Raw genomic sequence first — 27740 nt, 5'->3', positions numbered from 1 at the left:
GCCTTGATGAAGTGGAAGAACCTGGTGACCCCCGGGTGGCAGAGGTCATTGTGGAGGGCCCTCAGCCTATCGATCTGCGCGCTGGCGCAGGTGCCACGCGATAGGGCATCTGGGGGTTCATTGAGCTTCCCAGGCCGGTACAAGATCTCGTAATTGTAGGTGGAAAGTTCGATTCTCCACCTCAAGATCTTGTCATTTTTGATTTTGCCCCTCTGCTTGTTGTTGAACATAAAAGCAACTGAACGCTGATCAGTGAGCAGGGTAAATTGTTTTCCGGCCAGGTAGTGCCTCCAATGACGCACAGCCTCCACAATAGCCTGGGCCTCCTTCTCGACCGCGGAGTGTCTGGTCTCCGGGCCCTGGAGGGTTCGTGAGAAGAATGCCACAGGTCTCCCCACCTGATTAAGGGTGGCAGCCAGAGCGAAGTCGGACGCATCGCTTTCCACCTGCAAGGGGATGGATTCGTCCACTGCGTGCATGGTGGCTTTGGCAATGTCTTCCTTGATACGGTGGAAGGCTAAGCGGGCCTCTGCCGTCACGGGAAAAGAGGTGGACTTGATCAGCGGATGGGCTTTGTCTGCATAGTAGGGGACCCACTGAGCGTAGTAGGAAAAAAACCCTAGGCACCTCTTCAGAGCTTTTAGGCAGTGGGGCAGTGGGATTTCCATAAGGGGACGCATCCGGTCCGGGTCGGGACCGATGACCCCGTGTTCCACAACACAGCCAAGGATGGCGAGGGGGTCTGTGCGGAATATGCACTTCTCCTTGTTATATGTCAGGTTCAGGATTTGGGCGGTGCGGAGGAATTTCTCGAGGTTTGCGTCATGGTCCTGCAAGTCATGGCCGCAGGTGGTCACATTATCTAGGTAAGGGAAAGTGGCCTGCAGCTCGTTTTGATCGACCATCCGGTCCATCTCCCTTTGGAAGACGGTGACCCCATTGGTAACGCCGAAGGGAACCCTAAGGAAGTGATAGAGGCGGCCATTTGCCTCAAAAGCAGTATACTGGCGGTCTTCAGGGCTGATGGGGAGCTGGTGGTACGCTGATTTCAGGTCAATGGTCGAAAAGACGCGGTACTGCGCGATCTGGTTGACCATGTCAGCTATGCGGGGGAGTGGGTAGGCGTCCAGCAGGGTGTAGCGGTTTATTGTTTGGCTGTAGTCGATGACCAGGCGTTGTTTCTCGCCGGTCTTAACGACCACAACCTGGGCTCACCAGGGGCTGGAGCTGCCCTCAATAATCCCCTCCTTCAGGAGCCGTTCCACTTCGGTTTTGATGAAAACCCTGTCCCCGGCACTGTATCGCCTGCTCTTTGTGGCGATGGGCTTACAGTCGGGGGTGAGGTTAGCAAACAGTTGGGGGGGGGGGGGGGTGGGACTCTGAGTGTGGAGAGGTTGCATCTGGTGCGCGGCGGGCAATTTGGAGGCTGTTGGCTGCGGACTGTGAGTGGGGGGGGGAGGGGGCCACCGTACGCCATCATAACGCTTTTGAGGTGGCACTGGAAATCCAACCCCAGCAGAACGGCAGCGCAGAGGTCGGGCAGGACCAGGAGTTTAAAATTATTGAACACAGTCCCGTCTACTACTAGTGTCACCACGCAGTAGCCGCCAATGTCCGCTGACTGGGACTCGGAGGCCATAGAAATCCGCTGGTGCGCAGGCAGGACTGGGAGAGAGCAACGCTGCACCGTGTCGGGGTGGATGAAGCTCTTTGTGCTCCCGGAGTCAAAAAGGCAGTTTATTGCATGGCCGTTTACCTTAACGTCCATTTTGGACCGAGCTAGCTGGTGCGGTCTCGTTTGGTCCAGCGTCACAGAGGCCAGCATAGGGGTCGGTGTGTCACTGTGAGTATCAGATGGGGGGGGGGGGGGTTGGCGGTCTGCTGCGTCCCGGCTGGTGTCCAAGATGGCGGCGTCCATGATTCCCATGTGGCTGGAGTCATCCAAGATGGCTGCTGCTGCGGTGGTTCGCACATGGCTGGGGAGGCCCAAGATGGCGGCCCGCACGGCCCACACGCGGCGCTGTTGGGGGCCCAAGATGGCGGCTCGCACGGCCCACACGCGGCGCTGCTGGCGTTCGGGGTGGCTTTGGCCTTGCAGACGCTGGCGTAGTGTCCCTTTTTCCCGCAGCCCGAATTCTTCGCCGGGCAGCGCGCTCTGGGGTGTTTGGCCTGGCCACAGAAGTAGCATTTCTGGCCTTGGGATACTGCTGTCTGGCTTTGGGACACTGCTGCGGTAGTTGGGCCGTTGTTGGGCTGTGGCTGGGGTGGCACGGTGCTATGGGGCTGTCCTACCGTGTCCCAGGTTGTCGTTCCCCGCGGCGTCCACGGTGCAGAGGAGTAGGCATCCATGCCCCGGAAGGCTGCGTCCAGCGTTAGTGCGATGTCGGAGGCTTTGTCGAGGGTGAGGTCACTCTGCTCCAGCAGTCGCTGTCGGGTGTAGTTGGACCTGTGGCCTGCTACGAAGGCATCCCGGATCAGTTCCTCTGTGTACTTAGTGGGCGTTACCGCTTTACACCCACAGGCCCGGCCAAGCACGGACAGTGCTTGGAGGTATTCCTCAGGTCGATTCCCCAGGTTGTTGCTTGCGACTCCCCAGAAGGTGCCTAGCGTATACTTCGTTCACAGGGCGCGTGTACTGGGTCTTGATGAGCTGGAGGGCGGCTGTGTACGAGGTCGCGTCCCGGATGACTGAGTACACTCGGTGGTTCACCTTGGAGAACAGGACAGACAGTTTGTCCGCATCCGTTTCGACCGCAGTGGAGGCAGTCAGGAATGTCTCGAAGCACGTGAGCCAGTGAGCAAACTTGGTGGAAGCGTCCGCTTCCCGACTGTCCAGGTCCAGGCATGCTGGTGTGAGGATCTTCTCCATTATAAAAAATTTAGTTAATAAAATTGATGCGCCATCAATTACTCAAAAGACTGAGGTTGAGCGAGTAACAATCAGGCTTTTATTAACTAAAGAATGAAGGTCTTGTCTCGAGTGGTCGACCCGTCCAGAATACTAAGGGACTGGGAGGTAGTCACTTATATACCTGGAATAGTGGGAGGAGTCAGCCGAGGCATGTCCAGGCCTGTACCTAGTGGAATACACATACAGACACAGACAGGTATAACAGTGGTTTACCACACTCGGTCACTCGACCAGGAAACACCGACTGGTTCGACGAGAATGACCAGGAGATCCAGGAGCTAATAAGCCGCAAGCGCAAGGCATTCCTGATCTGGAAACAGCAACAGAACTCGAGAGCAAGAAAGCAGCGCTACAGAAGCCTGAAGACCGAGGTCCAACAAAAAACTCGCGACCTAAAGAACAGATGGTGGGTGGAAAAAGCGCAGGAGATCCAGCAGCTAGCCGACAACCACGACGTGCGTGGATTCTTTAACGCAGTCAAGACCAACTACGGCCCAAGCACCCAAGGCTCTACCCCACTGTGGGCCAAGAACGGAGAGGTACTCATCAGGGACAGAGAGGCAGTCAGTGCCCGCTGGAAGGAGCACTTTGAAGATCTCCTTAACCACAACTCTGTCTTCGACACGAGTGTCCTCAACTCCATCCCACAGCATGCTACCCACCACCATCTCAGCATAACCCCAGCCCGGCACGAGGTTGAAAAGGCCATCTGACAACTGAAGAACAACAAGGCCTCAGGAGCAGATGGAATCCCCGCCAAGGCACTAAAGCATGGCGGAGAAGCACTACTGGCACAAATTCATGAACTCATTTCTCTTATCTGGAAGGAGGAGTATGCCAGAGGATCTCAGAGATGCCGTAATTGTGACCATCTTCAAGAAAGGTGACAAGTCCGCATGCGGTAATTACAGAGGAGTTTCCCTGCTGTCTGCCACAGGGAAAGTCATCACAAGAATCCTCCTCAATCGCCTTCTCCCGGTGGCCGAAGAGCTCCTCCCAGAGTCGCAATGCGGATTCCGCCTACTAAGGGGCACAATGGACATGATCTTCACCGCACGTCAATTACAAGAGAAATGCAGGGAACACCACCAACCGCTGTACATGGCCTTCTTTGATCTCACAAAGGCCTTCGACACTGTCAACCATGAGGGATTATGGCGTGTCCTCCTCAAATTCGGCTGCCCTCAAAAGTTTGTCACTATCCTCCGCCTGCTTCACGACATGCAAGCCATGATCCTGACCAATGGTTCCACCACAGACCCAATTCACGCACAAACCAGGGTCAAGCAAGGCTGTGTCATCGCACCAACGCTCTTCTTGATCTTCCTTGCTGCAATGCTCTATTTCACCCTCAGTAAGCTCCCCACTGGAGTGGAGCTAATTTACAGAACAAACGGGAAACTTTTCAACCTCCGTCGCCTCCAGTCCAGATCCAAGGTCGTCCCATCCTCTATCATCGAATTACAGTATGCAGACGACGCTTGCTTCTGCACTCACTCGGAGGTCGAACTCCAAACCATCGTCAACACCTTCATCGAAGCGTACGAGCGCATGGGCCTTACACTAAACATCCGTAAGACAAAGGTCCTCTACCAACCTGCCCCGCCACACAGTACTGCCCCCCGATTATCAAAATCCACGACAAGGCCTTGGACAACATGGACCACTTTCCATACCTCGGGAGCCTATGGTCAACAAGGGCAGACATCAACGAAGAAGTCCAACACCACCTTCAGTGTGCCAGTGCAGCCTTCGGCCTGAGGAAGAGTGTGTTTGAAGACCAGGACCTCAAACCCAGCACTAAGCTCATGGTCTACAGTGCAGCAGTGATACCCACCTGCTGTATGCCTCAGAGACATGGACCATGTACAGCAGGCACCTCAAAGCACTGGAGAGGTACCACCAACGCTGCCTCCGCAAGATCCTGCAAATCAATTGGCAGGATAGGTGCACCAATGTCAGTGTTCTTGCTCAGGCCAACATCCCCAGCATCGAAGCTTTGACCACACTCGATCAGCTCCGCTGGACGGGTCACATTGTCCAGATGCCCAAAACAAGCGCACTACTCTGAGCTCTGGCACGGCCAGAGAGCCCCAGGTGGGCAGAGGCAACGCTTCAAGGACACACTCGAAGCTTCCTTGAAAAAGTGTAACATCCCCACCGACACCTGGGAATTCCTGGCCCAAGACCACACAAAGTGGAGGAGAAGCATCCAGGAAGGTGCCAAACACCGAGTCTCTTCACCGGGAGCAAGCGGAAGCCAAGCGCAGGCAGCGCACGTCAACCCAAGCACCCACCCCTTCAACCACCGTCTGCCCCACCTGTGACAGAGACTGTAGGTCCCGCATTGGACTCATCAGTCACCTGAGAACTCATTTTTAACGTGGAAGCAAGTCACCCTCGGTTCCGAGGGGCTGCCTAAGAAGATTTCTCTTATACCATAGCAGTTTCAGAGAATGGGGTTTGTTAACTGATTATAGGAATATTCACACATATAGGCACCGATTTTCATATCACTACTGTCTTAATTGTGACCTTTTAATTAGGACACTGCTTGTCTGGGGTTAGCACCTCACACGCAGCCAGAAACCAGAGTTAAAATGGTGGAGGGGGTAAGAACTGTGGGGGTCAAGCGTGGGGAGCCCCAGGTGTGATTTCAATCCCCCCTCCCCATTTCCGCTGGGCAGGTTTAGTTAAAATTGTCCCTCTTGGAGTCAATGCTGGAGCTGAGAAATAAATACATAAAAATGTATGCATCAATACTGATATAAAATTAATTTGAACATTACCACCTATGTAGTCTTGATGGTGCTGCATCTACATTATAGCTGATTGGATTATATATAATTTATAACTCTGTTGACCCAAACAGATAGGCTTACAACTTTGAACCAAACAATGCAGAACATTAGCAATGCAATGCATTAATAATGTAGCTTAGGTTCATTCCTTTGACTGCATCATTTTATTCTATCTCATTAACTATTTTTTAATGCATTATATAACCACAATAGTACTACTGGAAAATCAGTCCATTTTAAATGCGAGACCTCTTGGGATTTGCATTTATTACCCATGTGAAAAATATTACGTGTGCCTAAAAAAACAAGCCAAAAGTTAACAACTATATTAGTTATTTTAAGGTTACTTTATAAGATAGAGTCCTATGAGATTGACAGCAGAACTTGGGTTGGATAGGGAATTCATTGCAGAGGGTTTACATAGGATATACGACACAGAAACAAGCCATTTGGCCCAATCAGTCCATGCCGGTGTTTATGCTCCACTTGAGCCTCCTCCAGTCTTTCCTCATCTAAATCGATCAGCGTAACCCTCTATTCCCTTCTCCCTCATATGCTTGTCCAGCCTCACCTTAAATGCATCTATACTATTCACTTCAACCACTCCCTGTGGTAGTGAGTTCCACAATCAGCAAGGGAACAAATCTCTATTTCCAGTTTAGAGTTCTAAAAATACTGGAAATTTCCTCATTGCGCTTCTTCAATGTCCGTTCAGGGCAGGGTACCCAAAATTGTAAACAATGGTGTTTAGTTTCCTCTGTCCACTCTTTATAGCATACTGGTTGGTGCATTTGTGTCAAATTCCTATCTGAACTATTGTAATGCAGTCATTAAGCTATTCATTTTAAAGAGTTATCTTAACCTATTTGCATCAAAATAACAGACAAGAATTTAATGTAAACACATTAATCAGTATGCCAAAAATAGAGAAGAGGAAATTAAAGTTCAATATTGTAAATGTGGCCTTAGAGATAGACAGGATTAAAATAACTTTATTTGCCGGTGGTCAAATGTTTTAGAAATAGATCTCAGTCTTATTGACTGGATTCTTTAATTACTGAGTGGTCAGTAATTACACCCAGCTCCTTTCTTGACCACCTTTGGTTTGGTAATGAAGACCCATTCATTCATGCACCCAGCTTCATGTTTCCTGCTCCAATGTGCATCATCTTATATTCTGCAACAGCAAAGTCCTGCAATAGCCTAATAGAAGTGTTGTGCAAGATTGGGCATTTTCAGCATATAAAGCTTACATTTAGGTTAGGTCTTTTTAAACATAAACCATATAAACCTCTCAAGTTTAGGTTAGGCAAATTTTATTAATGGTACTGGAGGAGCAGTGGGATCATGATGCTCAGTTGTACCATGACTGTATGGGACAAGCATGATTGGCCAGCTGCTCTTTTCCTGTCCATCAATTTCATACGTTGGTGATGGCCCTGATAGTGCTGGCCTATGCCACAGGCTCAACTGTGCTGGCAGCTCAGAGGTCAGGTCACTGAGAAGTCAGGAGTTCCTCAGGCTTGGGCAAGTAACATTCACGCCACAAAAGTGCCAGGCAATTACCATCTCCAACAAGAGAGTCTTAACCACCTGTCCTTGACATTCAAATGGCATTACCATCGCCGAATCTCCCACCATCAACATCCTGAAACCAGAAACTTCACTGGACCAGCCACATAAATACTGTGGCTACTAGACCACATCAAAGGCTGGGTATTCTGTGGCAAGTGTCTCACCTCCCGACTCCCCAGTCTTTCCACCACTTACAAGGCAAAACGCAGGATTGTGATGGAATAATCTCCACTTGCCTCCAACAACACTCAAGAAGCTCAACACCACACAAGGCCAAACAGTCCACTTGGTCGGCACCCCATCCACCACCTTAAACATTAGTCCCTCCACCATTGGCGTGCCGTGGCTGCATTTTGTACTATCTACAAGATGCACTGCAGCAACTTGTCAAGGCTTCTCCGACAGCACCACCCAGAAGGACAAGGGCAGCAGGTACTTGGAAACACCACCACCTCCAAGTTGCCTTCGAAGTCACACACCATCCTGACTTGGACTTATATCACCTTACCTTTGTCATCGCTGGATCAAAATCCTGGAACTCCCTATCTAACAGCACTGTGGGAGTACCTTCAACTCACAGACTGAAAAGGTCAAGGCAGCAGCTCATCACCACCTGCTCAACAGGAATTAGGGATGGGCAATAAATCCTGGCCTTCCCTCCCCCAGTTTTTTGCTGACAATGTATTGAAGTCATCGTCACACGTTTAAAATGGGGGTTGGAAGGGCGGATCAGCCACTCTTTGTTGCATGGGCTTCTGGTTTGGCTTCATTTCTTTAAAAAATTTCATCCTATATTTTCCTTCTGTGGCTGGATAGTAGCTGCAATTTAAGTTCCCACAAACACAATTAAGAAGATGGGCATCTGGCCAGGTATACTACTCTATTTGATTGTTTTGGAGTGAACTGACAGCACCCTTGCTTACCCAACCACCAATATTTACAAACTAAGCCAAAATACCTAGACATGTTTGACAACATCTGCCTCAACCACCTATGGTTCACCAGGGAGGCAGTCACTGAATTATGCTATCCACTCAAGCGAGATCTACAGACAAGTTCCACAACAGGGCTAGCTTGGCTGGTGACCAAGATGATTGAGACCTTGAACTTTTACACTACTGTATCCTTTCAAGCAACAGCAGGGGGCATATACTTAATACACTATATGTTGTGACAGGGTTGTGCCGATTAAAGTAAATTGTCTTGGTGTTGGACTGAATGTGCGGATTGAACCTCAACTTAGGGTTCAGGAGAACATGGAGGTTGCATACTTTAAGGCTAAGCCTGAGAGTAGCCGGAAGGAGGTTGGAATCAGCACCTAAACTGCATAGTTTCTGGGTCATGAACAGGTTGGCTTCTGCTATTTGATGTCAGATAGGCAGAGAGCGGTATAGTTACAGTTGTGGGGTCAAGTTTAGTGGCACAAAAATAAAGTTGGGTGTCATCGACCTATGGAAGATTACCCTGAGCTTAATGATGAGGCATCATATAAATGATGAACATGAAGGGGCCAAGGACAAAGCCTTGGGCACACCAGAGGTGACCATGTCGTTACAGCAAGAGAAGCCATTGGAGGAGATGTCCTGATTTTCTTGGTACCTGTATGAGTGATACTGGGATAGGGTAATAGTATAAATAGAGGAGAGGTGGTGGAGGAGGATGGAGCGAGTGACCATGTTGAAAGCCTCGGAGGCATTAAAGAAGTTGAAGAAGAATATCATGCTGCAGTTGCTATCACATAGGAGATAATTGGTAGCTTTGATCTCAATGCTGTGGGTGAAGGGGGGGGGGGGCTGGTGGTGTAAGTAGAGCCAAAATTGTGAGGTAATCCTGCCACTTTATAAATCATTGGTGCAACTTCACTTAGAATACTGTGTACAGCCCTGGTCACCACAGTACAAAAAGGATATTGCAGCTATTGAAGGGATACAGGAGGGCAACCAAAATGATTAAGGGGATGGAGGGATTGGATTACGACGAGCAGCCACATGAATTGGGCACGCTCTCACTGGAAGAGAGATGGTTGAGAGGTGATAAGATTGCTGCTTTTGGGATTCTAAAGGGACTAGATAATGTAGACAATGAGAATCGGTTTTAACTTGTCCTGAACAGTAGAATCAGAGGACCTGGTCTGCAGTTGAAAAGGGGGGGGGGCGGCGGGGGAAAGAAGGGGGAAATCCAAACTAATCTGCACAAACAATATTTTAATGAGCGAGTGGTAAATCTACGGAACAGCTCCCTAGGGGGTGGTGGAAGCAGGTAGTGTTGATTCATTCAAATGCAAATTAGATAGATTTCTTTGAGAAAATAATATTGAGATACAGTATATGAGTCAACGCTTCGGGCGTTAACTCTGTTTCTCTCTCCACGGATGTTGCCTGGCCTGCTGAGTTTTTCCAGCATTTTCTGTTGGTATGTATGGTAAGTGGAGCCTGCTTGGGAGGAATTGGTGACTTTGGACCTATGGCTCCTAAAGCTTTCCACCACTGTAGGTTTGCCTCACCACATCTCTGGGTCTGTTGTAGATAAATTGATAACCATGATAAGTGATTATTATTATTGTATCCTACGTCTAGTGGCCCAGTTAGCGGCAGGGAAGAGGAATTTGGGGTTGTCCTTTCCCTTAAGGAGGATTCTTGAGTGATAAGAGGGTTTGGCCACAGAGAGGGAGATCATTGCTGCTTGAACTGGTCAACAATTATTTCACTTAGCTTCAAAGACCCAAGTGATTTCAAACCAAAAGTATTTACAGAAGTAGGTAAGTAACAATATTAGTTACACAATAGCAAGCAGACCAGTAAAATACTTTTAGTTCAACAAACACAATGCCTTCAGCAACATCTTCTGGAGTTGCACGTCTTGGAATCTAGAAAGAGGAAACTGCTCCTAGTATTGATTAAATAATTTGGTCCTGCAGTATGAAAATTAGATTTAACATCTGAAGCACTGTAAAAATAACTTTGTAAAACCTAATGGCTTAAGAAATTGTTTGTGGCAAGCTGATGGATTCTACATACTGTAAATTCAGAAACTGAAATAATGTTCTGAAGGTTTCATTGACCTAACAATCTGAGAGTTATAGTGTTATTCCACTTCCAAACTTCACTAGCACCAATGTATAAAACTGCTATACTACAGCAATCATAATTGAATTAGCAATTATACATCATATAAGACATGTGAAAATAAAGTTATGTTGCCTTTCCTACAATTAAAATGCTCATAAAAAACACCATGACAAAGAAAATCCACATGAAGAAACGATCCATTACTTTAGCCACTTTCTTCCACTCAGCAGATTTAGCACTGGTTACTTTCTGCTCTCTAAAACAGTTAGCTATAAATTCAATATTTTTTGCCACCCTGCCTCGATGTAAATAACAGAAACAAGAGGACATGTTAAGATCCTCTTCACTGGCACAACTGCCCCCTATGCTTCCATCAAAATGTGCACTGGGTTCTTTCTGGTTGCATATTGGACACCGATGCGCTGGTAACACAGACAGAGCAGCTTCTTCCTTCAGCATTGCATTGGTGCATTGGTAATTTTTAGAAAGCTGAGCCTTTATTGTTAACTCTTGCTCTTTGCTAAATTTTCCATTTGTTTTGGAATTATCCATCTGTAGTTTATAGTCCAGTTTTTCATCTTTCTTTTGCACCAATGTGCAGGTTTCACCAATGTCATACACAAAAAAGATCTTTGACATGTACTGCAATATGATCACTTTTGCCCATTTTGGAACTGGTTTAGCTTCTGGCCCACAGTGGTGAATATTCATGATGAAAATGGTCAGTGCAGTGGAGGCAGTGATCATTGTCATTGTTGCTATGTAGTATTTACCTGATGAATAAACAGAGACAAATATTGGAGTTGTTTAAAATTTCATAGTAAAATTCAAAATACACAATTTATTTTAAGAACATGCACAGACTTAAGAAAAGTCCATTTGGCTCATCAAACCTGTTGACTCCACAGGCAATGTGTGCAATGTATTTTCATGCACTCTACCCAATCAGCTGATGAGCAAAACTGCCAAAATAAAACTGATATTTATTCAAATGACCCCCAAGTTAATGAAACCAGATAATTATGTACTCATTTCCTCTAGTTCCGTTAGCACAGTCCATGCCTCTCTTCCTTGAATGAAAACAACTTAATCCAGGAGTGTTTCTTAACATTTGGGTTACTTTATTCTTGCTAGATTCTGCCCTCCTATCTCTCGAAGACATGAATTCCTTCCTGTTTCTACTTAAAGGCACCAGTCACTTTCCAGTGCCTTGCCCAAGTGTCTATTACAGTGAAATTTGATTTGAAACTTGTTTCTACATGGATAGTTTGTCTGTCATAAGCAAATCTATCTGTCAAGCTAGCAAGTCAAAAAACTGGAAGCAGCATTTCTCATAGCAATGCAGAAGGCAGATTTACAGTTGTCTTTGCTTTTAAAGTCATTACAGAGCCTCTCCATGTAGTCAGGGCCCTTCCTGTTTACATACATTTCTGTGCTGGTGAGCAGAACATATACTCAGTGTAATACCAGTTGGGTTCTGTACATCAAGATGCTCTAATGATTTTAAAATAAAGCACAATGTAAGGCAGATTATATACTGATATAAGGCAGGCTCTGTATTTTTTATGAAGCAAGTATAGAGGCAGCATTGTACATGGATAAAAACAAAGTTTTGTCTATATAAACTGATTTCAGTGTTAATTTAAAACAATGGATTTGGCATAGCACAATAGTCACTTGTTTTGGTTTGCAGGATTAGTCTAATACATGCAATTATCCAATACATGCGAATGTTGGTTATAAGTGGAGCCACCTGTATTGACATGCAAGTCTTGACCAGTGAGTATCAGCAGGAATTGCTCAGCTAATATCCACACAGGTCATCTCCAACATGGTTACTAGATAGTAATCAGGGGCGAGTACCTCAGATAATTTTACCCTACCTAACCCAGGTGTGCGGAGGTCAAATGGTGTACAAAAGACAATCGCCGCACCTCTAATAATGCCCCAGCTGACATCAAAGATTCATCTCAGACAGGGCACTGAATCAACAACCTTTTAATCTATATGGCAACTGTTCACTGCATAACTCACTGAATTATAGGCACAGAAACAGGCCATTTGGCCCAACCAGTCCATGCCGGCGTTTATGCTCCACTCGAGCCTCCTCCAGTCTTTCCTCGTCTAAATCTATCAGCATCACCCTCTATTCCCTTCTCCCTCATATGTTTGTCCAGCCTTGCCTTAAATGCATCTATACTATTCACTTCAACCACTCCCCGTGGTAGCAAGTTCCACAAGCATCAGGGGAACAAATCTCCATTTCCAGTTGAGTCCTAACTACTGGAAATGTCCTTGTTGCGCTTCTTCAATGTCCGTTCAGGGCAGGGTACCCAGAATTGGATACAATGGTGTTTAGTTTCCTCTGTCCACTCTTTATAGCATACTGGTTGGTGCATTTGTGTCAAATTCCTATCTGAACTATTGTAATGCAGTCATTAAGCTATTCATTTTAAAGAGTTATCTTAACCTATTTGCATCAAAATAACAGACAAGAATTTAATGTAAACACATTAATCAGTATGCCAAAAATAGAGAATAGAGGAAATTAAAGTTCAATATTGTAAATGTGGCCTTAGAGATAGACAGGATTAAAATAGCTTTATTTGCCTATGGTCAAATGCTTTAGAAATAGATCTCGGTCTTACTGACTGGATTCTTTAATTACTGAGTGGTCAGTAATTACACCCAGCTCCTTTCTTGAGCACCTTTGGTAATGAAGACCTATTCATTCATGCACCCAGTTTCATGCTCCAATGTGCATCATCTTATATTCTGCAACAGCAAAGTCATACAATAGCCTAATAGAAAGTACATATCTTGACTGCAAAACTAGAGAGTACATGCCTTAGCCATGTTGCTAAACAATGGATTTATTCACCATATATAGCCCTGTTTAAAACACCAATTTGCTTTTTCTGTGCAATGTAACTGAACATTTTCATTAGATAGCAATTTAGTCTTTGGTGCTCTATTCATCTCCTTAGTGATATTTTACTAAATAAATTACCTAGCGAACACATCAATTGTATTGTTTAAACCAAAAATGATAAAACTCGAATTAAAACAGTGATCTTGTCATATGAGTAATGATTTTACAATAAAGCACAATAGAGGTCAGCTTCTATACTGGTTTTAACGCAGGTTCTATATTGGTTATGAAGCACGACATAAAGCCATTGACACATGGATGTTTTGTGTTGTCATGACGTTTTGAGGCCAAGAAGAAATGTATTGAACCGCTGCATACTGTATTTTGTATAAGGTTGAAAGGATGTGGTCAGTCCTACTGTGAGGACAGTAAATGATAAACAGCCATAATAAATTGCTTGCAGATTAACTTGCTCAGTGATACAATGAATACAATCTTAAACTGCTATGGAGCGGATTTATGTTGCAGAGTGTTGGGATTACTTAGTTAATCCAACTAGGATGTAAAGGGAATGCTATATATCTTTGATGTAAATTATTCACACTTTTACACTAAAAGAGTGCCGTTGACAGCAAGTGTGTATTCCAAGAAAGACTTGCATTTGTTTAGCGCCTATCACAACCTCAGGATGTCCTAAAGCGCTTTACAGCCAATGAAGTACTTTTGAAGTGTTGTTCAAGGTTGGGCATTTTCAGCACATAAAACTTACATTTAGATTCGGTCTTTTTAAACATAACCCATATAAACCTCTCAAGTTTAGGTTAGAGATCCTACTGCATAAACAGTGCACACTTATATAAATATAAGATAGCTAGGAATCATATGATAGTAGCTAAAGATCATGAAATGGCGAAGTTAAAACCTACTCAACATGTAGGCCAGGTTGAGTGAGCTGCTGCTGAAGGCTGCTTACATTGAAGATTTCAAGCATTTTTTTGAGACAAGAGGGTGAGGATTAATGAGGGCAGTGTAGTTGATGTATACATGGACTTTCAAAAGATGTTTGGTAAAGTACCACATAATAGACTGGTTAGCAAAATTGAAACCCAGGGGATTAAAGGGGCAGTGGTTGCATGGATACGAAATTGGCTAAGGGTCAAAAAGCAGAGAGCAGTGGTGAACTGTTGTTTATCAGACTGGAGGGAAGTGGGCAATGGTGTCCCCCAGGGGTCGGTGTTGGGACCACTGCTCTTTTTTGATATATATTGGACCGGATTTTGCTCTCAGCGGCAAATGCTCAATGCACTTGCACACAGACTTTCTATGGGATTTTGCACTAGAATTTACTGTAAATTAAAGAGCCAAAACAGCACAGCACCCTCTACATGGGATCTGGGACCTGTGTGAACAGGGAAAACAACTGTATATCTCCTTAACCAACCAAATTGAAGAATCAAAAGGTAAATCGCGCTTGACTAATTTACTGGAACTTTTTGAGGATATAACTGGTAGAATAGATAAGAGAGAACCAGTGGACGTGATGGATTTGGACTTTCAGAAGGCTTTTGATAAGGTCCCGCATAAGAGATTGGCGTGCAAAGTTAAAGCATATGGGATTGGGGGCAAGGTACTGACTTGGATAGAGAACTGGTTGGCAGACAGGAAGCAAAGAGTTGGAATAAACGGGTCTTTTTCCGAGTGGCAGGCAGTGACTAGTGGGGTACCGCAGGGATCGGTGCTAGGACCCCAGCTATTCACAATATATATTAATGATCTAGACGAGGGAACTAGATGTAATATCTCCAAGTTTGCAGATGACACAAAGCTGGGTGGGCGTGTGTGCTGTGAGGAGGATGCAGAGAAACTCCAGTATGATTTGGACAGGTTGGGTGATTGGGCAAATGCATTATAATGTGGATAAATGCGAGGTTATCCACTTTGGTGGTAAAAACAGGAACACAGATTATCTGAATGGCAATAGATTGGGAAAAAGGGAAGTGCAACGAGACCTGGGTGCCCTTGTGCACCAGTCGCTGAAGGTAAGCATGCAGGTGCAGCAGGCAGTTAAGAAGGCAAATGGTATGTTGGCCTTTGTAGCGAGAGGATTCGAGTACAGGAGCAAGGATGTCTTACTGCAGTTGTACAGGGCCTTGGTGAGATCACACCTTGAGTATTGTGTGCAGTTTTGGTCACCTTCCACTTCATCAAGGCCCGCAACCTGCCTTACTCTATTGAGGAGGTCAGGACCATGACCAGGAACTGCCAAGTCTGCGCTGAGTGCAAACCGCACTTTTATAGACCAGACAGGGCCCACCTGATAAAAGCCACTCGCCCCTTCGAGCGCCTGAGCGTTGATTTTAAAGGGCCTCTCCCCTCCTCCGACCGCAATGTGTACTTCCTCAATATTATTGATGAGTACTCCCGTTTCCCGTTCGCCATCCCCTGCCCGGACATGACCAGTGCCACGGTCATTAAATGTCTGAACGACCTCTTCACCCTGTTCGGTTTCCCCAGCTATATCCATAGCGACCGGGGCTCATCGTTTATGAGCGACGAACTCCGTCAGTACCTGCTAACTAGGGGTATTGCCACAAGCAGGACCACCAGTTACAACCCCCGGGGGAACGGACAGGTGGAAAGAGAAAATGCGACAGTTTGGAAGGCCGCCCTGCTAGCCTTAAAGTCTAGGGGCTAGATTTTCAGTATAGACAGTTTTGGGGCGCTAACCTTAGCGCCCGCCCGAAGTTAGCGCCCGCCCCAAAGTAGCGCCCCGTTGCCGGAAATTCAGTGGCTTCGCCCTAAGAGAGTGGTGGAGCGCTAAAAGAGGCGTTGCACTCCTACCTTTAGGCGCTAAGCCGGCGGTCCAGAGGGATAGCGCCCAGGCGGGGCGCAGCACGGGTGCGGTCATTTTTGCACTGACAGCAGACCCCGTGGTGCCGACCAGCTCTTAAAGGGGGAAGGGACGAATTGGTCTGCTGCCACGCCCTGCACACTGCAGCCTTGCAAAGAGTCCTCAACACTACTGCTCAGCCCCAGGGAGTCATGGCAACGCCAGAGAAGGCCCGTCAGCGTGCCCTGCGCTTCTCAGAGGGTGATCTGGACATAATGGTCACAGCTCTGGAGGTGAGGCGCAAGATCTTGTTTCCAGAGAGTGGGAGGAATCCAACCCACCATGACTACACCAAAGCCTGGAAGCAGATCGCCCAGAGGGTGACGTTCACCGGCGAGGCCCCCAGGACCCACGTACAATGCCGTAAGAAATACAACGATCTGACCAGGATTGTGAGGGTGAGTAGCCTTTCCAGTCTCCTCCTCATTCTTGCATGTACACCTGACATGATGGGCAAAGGGACCTGAAAGTCCTATTGGCCAGCCCTCAGCCAGCAGCATTGGGACAGTCATGAGCATCAAATGGCCATTCGGCACTCTACACTTTGGCCAAGCTATTCCACCATGGGAGGCAGTGCACAGTGCATCAGGGCTTCACTCTGTCCAAGCTATTCCACCATGGGAGGCAGTGCACAGTGCATCAGGGCTTCACTCTGTCCAAGCTATTCCACCATGGGAGGCAGTGCACAGTGCATCAGGGCTTCACTCTGTCCAAGCTATTACACCATGGGAGGCAGTGCACACTACATCAGGGCTTCACTCTGTCCAAGCTATTCCACCATGGGAGGCAGTGCACACTACATCAGGGCTTCACTGCGCACTTACAGCCCGTCCTTTCTCTTGCAGGCTAAAGTAGCGTTTAATCGCCAGGCCCGTGCCAGGGGTGGCCGCGCCAAGCTGCAGAAGCTCACTCGGCTGGAGGAGCGCGTGTGTGTGCTCATGGGAGCCCGTGTGATTGTCCCCACAGCGTGCGGTGTATCCGACCCTCCACTGCCCGGCAATGGTAAGGACCTCGCCTTTTGGCCCTCTCGCGTCGCACTGGCCCATCCGAGCTACCTCCTTTGCCACTGTCCCACCAATGCGCTGAATCCCACCAGTCCTAACACCCTCGCTGACGCCGTCTCCTCACTCTGAAGCTACTCTTGTGCATTCCTGCTTTCAGCTGGTGACGGCCAGGACCCTGAGGCTGCCAGTGACAGCACCTCCGACCAGGAGGAGGAGGAGGAGCAAGCCGGACCTTCGGGGGAACAGTCACGTCCCGCAGGAGAGGAGGAAATGCTTGACACCTCCTCACTGGACGAGTGCCTGGAGGAACTGTCGCAGGGCAATGCAGCTTCTGGGACCAGTGGCGTCCAGCCACCCAGCAGCCGTGCGCGTGGCCCGCGGCCTTTCCCCAAAGGGGGGAAGGATCAGAGGGGAGTGCTGCTGCTCGGCACACTTGCCGTCACCAACGCGGCAAGGGTCCCCTAGTTCGGCCCCCTCCTCCCCAGCGGGAGAGTCGCGACTCCAGTCCGGACACCTTCACTTCGGAGGAGGTGCGGAAGCTGGATAAGATGGCCGACGACTCGGACCGGCGCCACACGGAACTCATGAGCGTGGTGGGGCGCATGCCTGAGGCCATCGAGTCGCTGGCGACCAGTGTGCGTGAGTTCGGGGCAGCAACTGCCGCGACTGGCCGCATGCTGACTGATGCCGTCAAGACCCTGGCGGATGTGATGCGCGCGCACACCAGGGCCACAGGGCCACTCACTGCTGCCACACGCGCTGTCTCAGGCAGGCATCGCCAGGGCAGGCGCCGCGCTGGACCATCCCAGCAAGCCGCCCGTCGGCTGATTGCTGCGGATCCTGCAGTGCGGGCCCGGCCGAGTGCCACCGCGCCACAGCACCAGCCAGCGCATCCCAGACGCCAGCTGGCCCACATTGCGCCATCCGTCGCCGCCATTCCCCCACTGGGGCGTCAAGGGCAAGCGGCTGCAGCTGATGGTGGCCAGGCTCAGGTGCGCCACTCAGCAGATGGCCCCTCGAGGCCCAAACGCCGTGTAGGCCGCCCCCCAGTGGCATCTGGCGGAAGGGCATCTGAGCCTCAGGCGCCTTCCCCCAGCCTCGCAGCAGCCACTGGGCAGAGCTTGCGAAGGAGCAGCAGGCAGGGCAGGGGAGGCAAAATGCTGGCCAAGGTCTCGCCCTCGCGGGCCACTCAGTAGAGGGTGTGGCCAGCATTCCTTTAATATGGCGGTGGCCATCTTTATTTTGCCCATGGTTGTGCTTTTGGAGGGCTTTTTTTTTGCGTTAGGCCAACGTTGATGCCCGGTTTCAATAAAGGTGGAGTGGCTCCTCCCCAGTTTGTGCGAGTGAGTCGTTTGTTGGGCTTTTTGTGGGGCCCGTTTATTGTTTTTGGCGATTCATGTGGGAAGGGCTTTTCATTTTTGTGCAATAAAAAATTATCTTTATTCATGCAGTCTCCATGGTTGTTCTTCTTAGTGTTTGTTGGCTTCGCCGGCTGAGGGCTTGCGGAGCGGCTGCATTCATCTTCCCTCATGGCCCCTGGCCATTCCCTGACAGGGGGCTTAGAAGTACCGTCTGATAAGGTGGCGTCGTGCGGCCCTTGGCCCTGGTCGCTCCCTCCTGGGAACGTACTCCTGCTCCTCCTCCTCCTCCTCCTCCTCCTCCTCATGCTCCTCCTGCTCCTCCTCCTGAGGTGCTGGTCCAACGTCAGGTGGCAGTGCCTGAGTCCTGCGGATAGCCAGGTTGTGTAGCATGCAGCAAACCACCACAAATTGGGAGACCCGGTCCGGCGAATACTGGAGAGCTCCTCCGGAGCGATCAAGGCAGCGGAACCGCTGCTTGAGGACCCCAATAGTTAGCTCGATGATGTTGCGGGTGGTTTGATGGCTCTCGTTGTAGGCCTCTTCAGCAGCGGTCCTGGTCGCGTGGAGCGGGGTCATGGGCCAGGTGCACAAAGGATAGCCTTTGTCCCCGAGTAGCCATCCTCTTGGGGGAGGCTGTGCCTGGAACATGTCATGCACAGTACTCTGCCGCAGGATAAAGGCATCGTGGCTGCTGCCTGGGAAGCTGGCATTGACTGCCATGATGCGCTGCTTGTGGTCACAGACCAGCTGCGCATTCAGAGAATGGTAGCCCTTCCTGTTGCGATACTGCTCGCCATGCTCCAGAGGGGCCCGCAAAGCCACATGCGTACAGTCAATGGCGCCCTGGACCAAGGGTAATTCCCCGAGTCTGGAAAATCCCAATGCGCGCTGATGCTGGCTCTCCAGGGCCATGGGGAAGGAGATGAATTGGCTTCTCCTTCTGAACAGTGCTTCGGTCACCTGGCGGATGCAGCGATGCGCGCCGTACTGGGAGATGTTTGCTATGTCCCCAGCAGCGTATTGGAAGGAGCCGGTGGCATAGAAGTTCAATGCCACTGTCACCTTCACTTCCACCGACAGAGACGTCCTGCACCTGAGCTTTGGCTGCAGATCTCGGCGAAGCAGGTGGCAGATCTCTGCAATCACCCCCTTTCGGAATCGGAGCCTTTTAACACATCGCGCGGCACTCATGTTTAGGTAGGAGCGCTGCTGGCGGTATAGCCTGACTGGGTAAGGCCTACGTGGCCGACGCCTGTAGCCCCCTCTGCCTCTAGCCAGGGCTGCCCCTCTCACAATGCGTCTGCGAGCCCTATGGACATGGAGCTGCAACTCCGCGTTGGCACCCCATGCAACCCCCATCAAATCCTGGCAAACACTCTAATTTCCAAATGGCCACTTGCAGCGCTGTTGCCTGAGTCCAAAAATACCTGGCTCTTGCTGCTTGAAACCAGTTAGCTATCCTCCTTGTTGTGTCTCCAGAAATGCGTTGCACAAGACTGTTTTCTGAAAAAAGGATGGCCTTTATACTGGAGAGGACGTTCCCTTTAATTAGCGCCCCCCGGGGCCCGCGCTGGTTGTGTTGCGTTCCTTTTTCCAAACGCTCCGGCCGCCCGCCGCACAATGGGGCGGTCCGACTGAAGTTTGCAATCGGGGCGGCCAAAGGGCGTTGCACGAGGATGTGACATCATTTTCTGCGCGCGCATCCGGGCGGGCGCTAAACTTTGCGCCGGCGCTAACGGGCAACTTAATTTGGGGCGGGGCGCAAACTGCGCTGCGCCCGGGCGCTACACGCATAGCGCCCGGAAATCACTTCTCTTAAGGCGCTAACTGCTGGCGCAAGCAACTGAAAATCTAGCCCTAGGGGCCTTCCAACCTCCCGCTGGCAGGATGTGCTCCCCGATGCGCTCCACTCTATTCGGTCACTGCTCTGCACTGCCACTAACGCCACCCCTCATGAGAAAGTGTTTGTCTTCCCAAGGAAGTCCACATCGGGGACATCGCTACCACCATGGCTGACGTCCCCAGGGCCGGTCCTACTGAGAAGGCACGTGAGGACCCATAAAATGGACCCCCTGGTCGAGAGGGTCGACCTCCTCCACGCCAACCCCCAGTATGCTTACATTGCATACCCGGACGGGCGGGAGGACACAGTCTCCATAAGAGACCTTGCACCCTCAGGGGCCGCAGTAACCCACTACTCACTACCACCCCCCCCCCCACGATCCGATATCCAGCCCCAGCAGACGGCAGGCCTGGGCCCCGCGACCCGCTCGACATCTACGAGGACGACACGCCTGTGCCACAGCCCACGCAGGACTCGACGCCGGAAGCTCCACTACCCCTGCCGTCGCCACGCCGATCACAGCGGCAGACAAGACCTCCGGAGAGACTCCAATACACTAACTTTTAATACACTTCACCCCGCCGGACTCAATTTTAAACAAGGGGTGAATGTGGTAAACCACTGTTTGTATTCCACTGTGTACATGCCTGGACATGCCTCGGCTGACTCCTCCCACAAGTCCTAGTATAAAGGTGACTGCTCCCCAGCCCTTTGTATTTCTGGACCGGTCGACCGCTCGAGGCAGACCTTCATTCTTTTGTTAATAAAAGCCTTTAGTTACTCTCTTAACTCTCAGTCTTTTATGAGTAATTGATAGCGCATCAGGCAGATTATTATCTGAATGGCAATAGATTGGGAGAAGGGGAAGTGCAACGAGACCTGGGTGTCCTTGTGCACCAGTCGCTGAAGGCAAGCATGCAGGTGCAGCAGGCGGTTAAGAAGGCAAATGGTATGTTGGTCTTCGTAGCGAGAGGGTTCGAGTACAGGAACAAGGATGTCTTGCTGCAGTTGTGCAGGGCCTTGGTGAGACCACACCTTGAGTATTGTGTGCAGTTTTGGTCGCCATATCTGAGGAAGGATGTTCTTGCCATGGAGGGAGTGCAGCGAAGATTCACCAGACTGATACCTGGGATGGCAGGAATGACGTATGAAGAGAGATTGGGTCGATTAGACTTATATTCGCTAGAGTTTAGAAGAATGAGAGGGGATCTCATTGAAACTTATAAAATTCTAACAGGACTAGACAGACTAGATGCAGGAAGGATGCTCCCAATGGCAGGGGAGTCCAGAACCAGGGATCACAGTCTAAAGATAAGGGGTAAGCTATTTAGGACTGAGAGGAGGAGGAGGAATTTCTTCACCCAGAGAGTGGTGAACCTGTGGAATTCTCTACCACAGAAGGCAGTTGAGGCCAACTTATTAAATATATTCAAGAAGGAATTAGATATATTTCTTAAGGCTAAAGGGATCAAGGGATATGGGGATAAAACAGGGACAGGGTACTGAATTTGGATGATAAGCCATGATCTCATTAAATGGCGGAACAGGCTCGAGGGGCCGAATGGCCTACTCCTGCTCCTATCTTCTATGTTTCTAAGAATCGTTAATGAGCAGCACACCATGAAGTGTCAGAATATTTAATGCAATGTCAAATCAGGTAGAGAAAGCTAAATAAAGAGAAGGAAAGAAAGATGGCTTTAAGAGAGTTGAAAGAGACAGAAAGAAAAAGTTAAAAATAAAATTAATTTAAAAAAAATCTCCAACAATAATTAAAATCTGAAGGAATGAAACTCCGCACTTTCAGTGCCAGAGGGGTTGTTTGGCAGTAATTAAGACTTATCACGCCGTTAAAAAATTACTTACACTGAAATGGCTAAGCCCTAACTTTTTCTGGGGAGTTTAGTTTGTATACATTACACAAGTACAGCTGTTCCATGTATTTCAATGACGAGTCTCTTGGCAAGATATAGTTTTAGCACAGCTTCTGCAGGAGCATGGCAACTCGGACAACTTCCTAATTTCCACATTTAACTGCGCATGTGCAGTCAGCAGAAATTGCACTTATACGCATAAACGGTATTTCTGCCAAAGTTACAGCAGCGGAGCAGAAAAAACCCTGAGGAAATTAACCCCCAATTAATATTGTTCAGATGGAGTAGATGTGTTAATAGGTAAAATGGCAGATGATCAGTGGGTGGGGTTCTTAAAAGAATTTAATGTGATACAGAACCAGTTTATACCCCTTAGGGGCAAGAGCTCTACTTGCCATAAAAAACAGCCCTGGATGACTAAAGAGGTGAGGGACAGCATAAAACTAAACGAAAAAGCATACAAAAATGCAAAAACTAGCACAGATCCTCGGAACTGGAAGAAATACAAAGAACAACAAAAGGTGACAAAACAGATAGTAAGAGCTACAAAAAAGGAGTAGAAAAAGAAACTTGCAAGGGATATCAAAATCAACACTTTTTTTTTACAATTTTATGTTAGAAAAAGAGGGTGGTCAGGAGCAATGTGGGCCCCTTGAAAGCAGATAACAATGATATTGTAAATGAAAATAAGGAAATGGCAGACATGTTGAATAATTACTTAGCGTCGGTATTTACAGTAGAAGAGGAGGATAGCAAGGAAACTAATATTGAATCAAGGACGGGGAATCACAAAAATTAACACAAGCAAAATAACAGTAATGAAGAAAATACTGGTACTAAGGAGTGACAAGTCCCCAGGACCAGATGGTTTCCATCCCAGGGTTTTAAAGGAAGTAGGTGAGATCATTGTAGAAGCCCCAACTATAATCTTGCAAAGTTCTCTTGATTCGGGAACCATTCCTTTAGATTAGAAAATTGCACATGTCACTCTGCTATTTAAGAAAGGTGAGAGGGGGAAACCAGGGAATTATAGACCAGTTAGCCTAGCATCTGTTGTCAGGAAATTACTAGAGTCTATAATTAAGGATAGAGTGACTGAACACATTGAAAATTTTCAGCTGATCAGAGAGAGCCAGCATGGATTTGTAAAGGGTCGGACATACTTGACGAACCTGATTGAATTTTTTGAAGAGGTGACTAAAGTAGTGGACAGGGGAATGTCTATGGATGTTATTTAGATGGACTTCTCGAAGGCATTTAATAAAGACTTAACTAAGGTAGAAGCCCATGGAATTGAATGCAAATTATTGACCTGGTTAGGAAATTGGTTGAGCGGCAGGAGACAGAAAGTCGGAATGATGGGCAGGTACTCCAATTGGCAGGATGTAACTAGTGGTGTCCCGCAAGGATCTGTTTTGGGGCGTCAGCTAGTCACCATATTTATTAATGACTTAGATAATGGGATAGATTAAGAGAATGGGCAAAACTGTGGCAAATGGATTTCAATGTAAGCAAATGTGATGTCATCCACTTTGGACCTAAAAAGGATCAAAGTACTTTCTACATGGTGAAAAGCTAGAAACAGTGGACGTCCAGAGAGACTTGGAGGTCCATGTATATAGATCATTAAAATGTCACAGACAGGTACAGAAAATAATCAAAAAGGCTAATGGAATGCTGGTCTTTATATCTGGAGGACTAGAATACAAGGCGATAGAAGTTATGCTACAGCTATACAAAGGCCTGGTTAGACCACACCTGGAGTACTGTGATCAGTTCTGGGCAACATACCTTAGGAAGGATATATTGGCCTTTGAGTGAGCGCAGCCTAGATTTACCAGAATGATACCTGAACTCCAACGGCTAAATTACATGGGGTGATTACATAAACTATGGTTGTATTCCCTGTAATTTAGAAGGTTAAGAGGTGATTTGATCGAGGTTTTCAAGATATTAAGGGGAGCTGATAGGGTAGATAGATAGAAATGATTTCTACTGGTTGTGGAGTCTAGGACTATGGGGCATTGTCTGAAATTTATAGCCAGGGTTTTCAGGAGTGAAGTTAGGAAACACTTCTACACGCAAAGAGTGGTAGAAGTTTGAAACTCTCTTCCGCAAACAGCAATTGATGCTAGATCAATTGTTAATTTTAAGTCTGAGATTGATACATTTTGTTAATCAAAAGATATTAAGGGATTTGGGCCAAAAGGTATTAAGGGATATGGAGTTAGGTCACAGATCAGCCATGATCTCATTGAATGGCAGAACAAGCTCAAGGGGCTAAATGGCCTACACCTGGTCCTATGTTCCTTCCTTCCTATGTGAACAGCTATGTGTCGATTCTGCTGCACAATAACTAAATTAAGAAAGGGGTAACAGGGCACTTAGAAAACCATAATATGATTAGGCTGAGTCAGCATGGTTTTATGAAAGGGAAATTTATTCAACACATCTATTAGAGATTTTTGAGGATGTAACTAGTAGGGTACATAACGGGGAACCAGTGGATGTAGCATATTTGGATTTCCAAAAGACATTCATTAAGGTGCCACACAAAAGGTTGTTGCACAAGATAAGGGCTCATGGGGTTGGGGGTAATACATTAGCATGGATGGATAGAGGATTGGTTGAACGAAAGAAAAGAGAGCAGGAATAAACGGATAATTTTCGGGTTGGCAGGCTGTTACTACTGGGGTGCCCCCAGGATCAGTGCTGGGTCCTCAACTATTTATAATCCATATTAATGACTTAGATGAAGGGACCGAGTGTAATGTATCCAAGTTTGCTGATGATACAAAGCGAGGTGGGAAAGTAAGCTGTGAGGAGAACGCAAAGAGATATAGACAGGTTAAGTAAGTGGGCAATAAGGTGGCAGAGGTATGGTAGCATAGTGGTTATGTTACTGGACTACTACTCCAGAGGCCTGGACTAATGATCCGGAGTCATGAATTCAAATCACACCACAGGCGCTATGGAATTTAAATTCAGTTAATTAATAAAATTAAACAATCTGGAATAAAAAGATAGTATCAGTAATGATGACCATGAAACTACCGGATTGTCGTAAAAACCCATCTGTCCTTTAGGGAAGGGAATCTGCCGTCCTTACCTGGTCTGGCCTATATGTGACTCCAGACCCACAGCAATGTGGTTGACTCTTAACTGCCCTCTGAAATGGCCTAGCAAATCACTCAGTTGTAACAAACCGCTATGAAAAACAGCAAGAATAAAACCGGAAGAACCACCTGACATTGACCTAAGCACCGGCTTTGGACAAGACAAAGGCACACCCAGCCCAGTCAACCCTGCAAAGTCCTCCTCACTAATATCTGGAGACTTGTGCTAAAATTGGGAGAGCTGTTCCACAGACTACTCAAGCAACTGTCTGACATAATCATACCCACAGAACCATACCTTTCAGCCAATGTCCCAGATTCCTCCTTCACCATCCCTGGGTATGTCCTGTCCCACTGGCAGGACAGACCCAGCAGAGGTGGGAGCACAGTGGTATACAGTCAGGAGGACTCCTAGGGCCACTCCCTCAACAGTGAAGTCTCATGGCATCAGGGGAAGGAAACCTCCTGCTGATTACCACCTACTGCCCTTCCTCAGCTAATGAATCAGTACTCCTCCATGCTGAACATCACTTGGAAGGAGCACGGAGGGTAGCAAGGGCACAGAATGTACTCTGGATGGGGTACTTCAATGTCCATCACCAAGAGTGGCTTGGTAGTAGCACTATTGACCAAGCTGGCCGAGTCCTGAAGGACACAGCTGCCAGACTGGGCCTGATGGTGAGAGAACCAACACGAGGGAAAAACCTACTTGACCTCGTCCTCACCAATCTACCTCTCGCAGATGCATCGGTCCATGAAAGTACTGGTAGCAGTGACCACCGCACAGTCCTTGAGGAGACGAAGTCCCATCTTCACACTGAGGACAACCTCCATTGTGTTGTGTGGCACTACCACCGTGCTAAATGGGAAAGCTTCAGAACAGATCTAGCAGCTCAAAACTGGGCATCCAGGAGGTGCTGTGGGCCATCAGCAGCAGCAGAATTGTATTCCACCAAAACCTGTAATCACATGGCCCAGCATAACACTCACTCTACCATTACCATCAAGCCAGGCGACCAACCCTGGTTCAATAAAGCATGTAGAAGAGCATGCCTGGAGTAGCATCAAGCGTACCTAAAAATGAGGTGCCAACCTGGGGAAGCTGTAACACAGGACTACATGCAGGCTAAAAGCAGAAGCAGCATGCTATAGACAGAGCTAAGCGATCCCACAGCCAATGGATCAAATCAAAGCTCTGCAGTCCTGCCACATCCAGTCGTGAATGGTGGTGGACAATTAAACAACCAACAGGAGGAGGCTCCACAAACATCCTCAATGATGGCGGAGCCCAGCACGTGAGTGCAAAAGACAAGGATGAAGCGTTCGCAACCATCTTCAGCCAGAAGTGATGAGTGGGTGATTTATCTCGGCCTCCTCCCGAGGTCCACCCCCCCACAGAAGCCAGTCTTCAGTGAATTTGATTCACTCCACGTGATACCAGGAAATGGATGAGCGCACTGGATACAGCAAAGGCTATGGGCCCCAACAACATCCCGACTGTCGTGCTGAAGACTTGTGCTCCAGAACTAGCCACGTCTCTAGCCAAGCTGTTCCAGTATAGCTACAACACTGGTATCTACCCAACAATGTGGAAAACTGCCTAGGTACGTCCTGGCCACAAAAAGCAGGGCAAATCCAATCCAGCCAATTACCGTCCCATCAGTCTACTCTCAATCATCAGCAAAGTGATGGAAGGTGTTGTTGACAGTGCTATCAAGCAGCACTTACTCACCAATAACCTGCTCACTGATGCTCAGTTTGGGTTCTGCCAGGACCACTCAGCTCCCAACCTCATTACAGATTTAGTCCAAACATGAACAAAAGGGCTGAATGCCAGAGGTGAGGTGAAAGTGACTGCACTTGACATCAAGGCAGCATATGACCGAGTGTGGCATCAAGGAGCCGTAGTAAAATTGAAATCAATGGGAATCAGGGGGAAAACTCTCCACTGGCTAGAGTCATACCTAACACAAGGGAAGATGGTTGTGGTTGTTGGAGGACAATCATCTCAGCCCCAGGACATCACTGCAGGAGTTTCTCAGGGCAGTGTCCTGGGCCCAACCATCTTCAGCTGCTTCATCAATGACCTTCCCGCCATCATAAAGTCAAAAGTGGGGATGTTTGCTGATGATTGCACAGTGTTCAGTTCCATTCGCAACTCCTCAGGTACTGAAGCAGTCCGTGTCCGCATGCAGCAAGAACTAGATGACACCCAGGCTTGAGCGGACAAGTGGCAAGTAACATTCGTGCCACACAAGTGCCAGGCAATGACTAGCTCCAACAAGAGAGTCTAACCACCGCCCCTTGACATTCAATGACAGTACCATCAAATTCCCCACCATTAACCAGAAACTTAACTGGACCAGCCACATAAATACTGTGACTAGAAGGGCGAGTATTCTGTGGCGAGTGTCTCACCTCCTGACTC

The 27740-nt window shown here is 48.1% G+C and overlaps 1 protein-coding gene across 3 annotated transcripts in view; it reads right to left on the bottom strand.

The window, feature by feature from the left end:
* Window positions 1-5962: 5962 nt before the first annotated feature.
* chrna9a (cholinergic receptor, nicotinic, alpha 9a) overlaps window positions 5963-27740 on the bottom strand; it is a 56079-nt gene continuing 34301 nt past the window's right edge. For all 3 annotated transcript variants that reach the window (XM_085968998.1, XM_085968989.1, XM_085969007.1), the window contains one exon: window positions 5963-11128. In XM_085968998.1, coding sequence (XP_085825124.1) covers window positions 10479-11128 — 650 coding nt within the window. In that variant the 3' untranslated portion in view covers window positions 5963-10478. The remainder of the gene's footprint in view (window positions 11129-27740) is intronic.

The sequence above is a fragment of the Somniosus microcephalus genome, chromosome 2 (assembly GCF_052327205.1).
Source record: "Somniosus microcephalus isolate GS21.2 chromosome 2, FLI_Smic_1.0, whole genome shotgun sequence".
In the NCBI taxonomy this organism is placed as follows: Eukaryota; Metazoa; Chordata; class Chondrichthyes; order Squaliformes; family Somniosidae; genus Somniosus; species Somniosus microcephalus.
The sequence above is the reverse complement of the archived record's forward strand: the minus strand, read 5'-3'. Positions and strand labels throughout refer to the sequence as shown.